This window comes from Propithecus coquereli, unplaced genomic scaffold, assembly GCF_000956105.1.
Source record: "Propithecus coquereli isolate 6110/MARCELLA unplaced genomic scaffold, Pcoq_1.0 Scaffold127, whole genome shotgun sequence".
Classification (NCBI taxonomy): domain Eukaryota; kingdom Metazoa; phylum Chordata; class Mammalia; order Primates; family Indriidae; genus Propithecus; species Propithecus coquereli.
Window position 1 is genome coordinate 1,939,987 of NW_012136858.1, and position 5,515 is coordinate 1,945,501.

At 34.5% G+C, this 5,515-nt stretch overlaps 1 protein-coding gene across 1 annotated transcript in view; it reads right to left on the reverse strand.

The window, feature by feature from the left end:
• CEP162 (centrosomal protein 162kDa) overlaps positions 1-5,515 on the reverse strand; it is a 110,059-nt gene that overhangs the window by 51,195 nt on the left and 53,349 nt on the right. Inside the window, exons 4-5 of the mRNA XM_012638180.1 lie at positions 3,784-3,975; positions 3,096-3,177 (exon numbers count right to left, since the gene is read on the reverse strand). Of these exons, the coding sequence (XP_012493634.1) occupies positions 3,096-3,177; positions 3,784-3,975 (274 nt within the window). The remainder of the gene's footprint in view (positions 1-3,095; positions 3,178-3,783; positions 3,976-5,515) is intronic.

The window sequence follows — 5,515 nt, forward strand, 5'->3', positions numbered from 1 at the left end:
CATAATTTATGCCAAGGAAGCATATAATATAAATACTATTATAAAAGGCACAAATTTAATCACAATATAGCAAAAATTTTAAAGTAAAACAGAAAAATCACTACGATTTTAAAATAAAGTCATTTCTGTGGTTTAAAATACTTAAATGAAATGTTAACAATTCAGACAATTAAATATTAAAAGTCTGGAAAATACATCTTAAAGAAATGTTCTAAATGGGATTAAATATTAGCAAACTACAGGGAGTTTCAAGAATATGGGAATTGTTATTCTCAAATTATTTAATCCTGTGTCAATTGGGCCATTTAATTTTATAATTCATAAAATAAGATTAAAGAACAGTTTAAGAGGCTACCATTTCCAATTTACACAGAATGACTTCTTAGTAACTGTTAGAAGCTTCTAAAGTAGCTGGAAACATCAGAAATATGAAATAGTTCTTTCCTTTTTCACAGTAACAGAAGTCCCTTGGTAAAGATCATATTAAGGGTGTCATCTTTACACTTAAGGCTATTGTTCCCCAAAATATCCAGACAGCTGAAAATAAATTGAAAGAAAAAAACAGAGGGACAAAGAACCAAAGACATGGAGCAGATTCAAAACTTTTGTCTAGTACAGACCTTTAAGTCTGGTTATTGGCATGTGGAATTAACTGGAATCAAATAAATCAGAAGGCTACTAAACTATAATGTCAAAGAAACCATACCCTATTTAAAACAAAAATACCCCAAATGCCAGCAACTGAGAACCTCAAAACTACCTGTAGGCAAGAAGTAGACTGAAAAAGAAGTATATCCCCCAAGATGGGTATATCCCCAAACCCATTTCACAGTTGTGGCCAATCGTGACAAAATACAAGACAAATACCCCAAGGAATGGAACCAGGTGCTATATAGAATAATATATTTATAAGGTAGTTCTTCCTTAAGAACAGAATAATGGCCTAATTAAGGAAAATCCCTATCCCCAAGGTAGGGGGGCATCTTTACAAAGTCTTTCTAGTGGTTTGAAACACTCATTGCTGTTATTTTCCTCATGCCTTTCCTTCCCAAACGGGAGTATCTGTTGCAGCTCCACCATTATATACATATTAGGTGGAGGTGAGGAAGCATAGAACTTGTCTTTTTGATTCATCCACTGGTAGTTGACAAGGAGCCCCACCCACATCTGATGGAGAGGACTGTGCTTCACCTGGAAATCCTGGCCTTTCAGATGCATACAGTCCTGAATGGGACTTCGGCTGTCTGCTTTGGGAGGGGATAAGTGGGGCTGGGTATGAAGAACAGTGAAATAGATATTTAGTTATTAGAAGGGTATATCCTGGCAGAGACTGACCAGATACCTACCAAACTCATTTACTTTTCTTTCTGTGTTGAAGCAGTTAAAAGAAAGTAGCCTAAACCATTCTCTTTCTTTCCCTATTGACTGGTTGGATGATGCTATAACAACCTTCAAACTATGTGCTATTGACAGAAGCAGGCTGGGTTCCTAAATTACTGTGTGAAGCACAACCCCACCTCAATTCCACTGATCCACAGGGGATGGTAATGTGAGCAAGAAATAAATTTTTATGATGTTTAGCTACTAAGATTTCAAAGATTATCTGTTATGGCTGCTACGATTATTTACCCTACAGCTTACTAAAGATTTTTTAGATATGTGTACTAAAGGTACTATTACTGACATTTCCATAATTATTATTATGCCTTTAACGTAAGGATATTTGTTTTCAGCCTTTAAACACAAATGCAAAAATCTATGTTTTAGAATTCATACTGCTAAAATGGTTTTACCTGTAACAGCAAAGACACAAGATGTTTAAGAAAATCTCTTCAGTAACACTAACATATCCCCAAACAGCAATAATAAGAGAGCACAATCTACCTTTAAAAATACTAATTAGCACTACAGATCAGTGGAAGAATACTAGACTTTGCATTCAAGTGGATGGATTTTCGTGTCAGCTGCATTGCATCATTTTCTCTCAACTAGCAGAAATGTAGAAACAAGAAATCACTGCAAGTAGATTTACATGATGAGGATGTAGTATAAGGAGCTCAAAACATGTATGTTGAAAAAACAATTGAACAAATGACTACATGAATGGATGACAGGCTATTTCACAGAAATATTTCATGGATATCAACGATCTGACAACATAAGTTGTTAAACACATGGACTGCCTGTGTTCCCTTGTTATAGCCATGTGACCTTCGGCAATGGCTTTATTTTAACCTTTTATTAAACATCAGTTTTCTTGTCTATGAAATAGGGATAATAATGGACTACACCCCATGGAGTTGCTATTAAATGAAATAATACACGTAAAGAACTTTGCGCAGTTACTGCAACACTGTAAAGGTAACAAATGTTAGCTGTTATCATCCACCACTAAACTGGGTTTACTTCAGTTTCATCTCTTGAATTATGGGGATAAAGATGCCTGTTCTGCTTGTTATAAGGATCACATGAGATACTGAACATGACATTCTAAGTGCTACACAAATGCAAAGTTGTCTTATGACAAGGTTACTGTGATGTGTTACTCTGTGTTGAAGAATGATAGTGGATTGTACATACTGCCACTAAACTACATTGGAGGAGGAGCATTTTCATGAAGCCCATTTCTCTTAATGACCACAGTACTCACTGTGAGATGATAGCCAGTCTGTGACTAAGTTATAACTAACTGGTTTCTAAAGAAGCAAATCTATGACTCACACACAGAATAAAATTCACCTTCCTCCTCATCGTGAATCAACTACCCCTGTGCTATTATTTAAAGCTGAAGAGACTGTATTTTTCAGTGAAAAGCTTAAGGTCTACGTAATGGAAGTAACTTTTTTAGTAGCATCTATTTTTTTTTTCTTTTAGCTCTAGAAGAATTTTGACAAATTAATTGAATGCGGACAAACAGAAAGAAGAGAGCAATGACTCACAGGTAGACTCATATAAGCTGATACTAGTTATTAATCATTCAGTAGGAATCATTACATCGAGCAAATGATCATAAAAGTTTCCAAGGACAAAACAATGAACAAATAAAAACTCAACCAACTAATCAACATTTACAATATATTCCAGAAAACTCATACCTGACAGGTTGTAAATCAAAACCACTGACCCCAAAGGAATCGATTTTGATAGGTTTCATCAGCTCTTCTACTGTGGGCAGATCTAAGAGGGGAAAAAAATTAAAGTAGAAACCAAAAATGTCATATAAATTACTTAACTTACATGTCTAATACCACCAAAAGTACACTTTCTTTAACTGACATAGTTAACAAAATGGCACAGGCAATAAACCTAATTTCCCATAGTAAATTTGCTTGTACCAGAAAAACCTCCTTTGATATTTATCAAATATCAGATATATCAAATATATATCTCGAATATTGATATCAAATATCAAAGAATATCTACACATACATTTTCTAAGTATGTATTTAGTCTATCTCAAAATACTATTTTCTATTAAAAAAAACCCAACAACTTTAACATACGTACATGCAAAAGAGTAAAAAATGTCAGCTTAAGTGATATCTTAATTGTTCCATGCACACTGGAGGAACTGCAATTTTAGTCTGTCTTTGGCTCTAATTTTATAGTTAAACCAATGATCCTGTACTTCATTTAAACAACTGCTTAATTAAGTTCAGAGACTGAGAATCATTCACCACAGCAAATTGTATTTAAATTATACTATACTGAAAACTCTTTAGAGAGCATCTCAAATAACTGAAAAGTATATCTATCTGTTTATATCTATCTATCAGCTTTTACCTGATTCAGTAGTAGAGATGTTTTTTGAAGACTCTTCATTTTCTTGAGGATGATCTTTCACTGAACTCTTGATATTTTCCATCACATTACTCTCAATTCTTTGTTCCTCTGCATCTTCCAAAGAATGGGCTATATGACAATAAGCCTGATGTAGGGCTTCAATGTCACTATTGCTTTGTCCATAAGAAACACCTGTTAAAATAAATATAATCCACAGGAATAATTATATCACAAATACATGAGAAATATAAAACACTAGTATCATTCCTTAATCTGTTCTGAATGGTGAACAAGGCTGTAAGACAATAGCGAAATTTTTTAGAAGAGTTAAGCACAAACAGGTAATTTGTAGCTGTTGTCTACCAGTATGAAATCGTACCAGGCTTAATAGCTCTATTCAGCAAGTTGAGATGTGGCCTCATGTAGTCACCATAAAATGTGACTTCACTAGTCATTGCCCTCTCTTCCTACCCTTCTTAATCAACCCCTCTGCACTAGAAAAAAAACTATTCTTAAATTTCTAAAACTGATACATTCCTTTGAAGGATTCTATCTTTCCCTTACCACTACTACTCTCTCACTCTCTCTGCTTCCCAGTATCAACAAGCATCTAGTAGTGTGCATTTTTTTATTCAACCACAATTCACTCCTCTAACTTTGCAATCCAATATGTTCCAATATTCTGCTAAAGGCTGTTATAATCAAAAGCAATTTCCTAATAGCCAAATCCTTCCATCTTTAGTTCTCTACAACTTTATGAGACATTTGACATTATCGCTTTCCTGGTACCCATTTCTTCTGCATCCCTTCTTTTTGTTATTTCCACCATTCTGACTGGCTACTTTTCCATCGCTTATAGTTTATGGCTCATCTCAGGGCTACAACTTTAGCCCTCTTTTTTGAACCTCTCACTATTTTTTTGGCCTAACTTCATCAAGACGCTTAGCTTCAACTATTACCCACATGCCCGTGACTGCCAAATCTATGCCTTTTGTCCATATAACTTTTTCCTGACAGACATTTAGATTGTCCTATAAGTAAATCACATCTTACATATCCCCAACTGAATTCATTATATTCCCCACCAAAACTTGTTCCTTTACCAGTATTTCCTATTTAAGCTAATGGCATCACTATTTACTCAGTCATCCAGCATAGAGACCTTGATGTCATTATACACTCTTCCTTCCCTATTAACTTCTTTCCACCATGTGACAAATAAATTCTAGCAAAAATAATTCAAAGAATACAAGGACAATAATGATCTCAGATTTTTATGATTATTTTCTTACTCATTTTGTAACTTTCATTACTAACAAGCAGAATTTTCAAAATTAGACAAAAAACGAGTCAAAGAGTGGGGAAAAAAAAGAAGAGAAATAGGGTGACCAATCCCTTCTCTGGATACCCATGGTTAATTAACTAATGCTTAAAAATCAAACAGTATATACAGTCCCACCTTCCTATACACACACACACACACACATATATACTATAAGTTGTACGGTGTACAACTCTGAGGGGCTATTTTCAACACTAAACGTAAGAGACGAGTACCGCATATAAGATTGTCTATCTGTAAGAATGCCTTACAATGAGGTGTCTTTCTAGCTAATGCTTCAGGTCACCATGGCCATTTAGGACACACCCAATTAATAACAAATTTGCTTAAATTAACTAAAAACAAAAAAAGAGGGGGATACTGTTAGAGCAGAACTGCCAACAGTTAAAG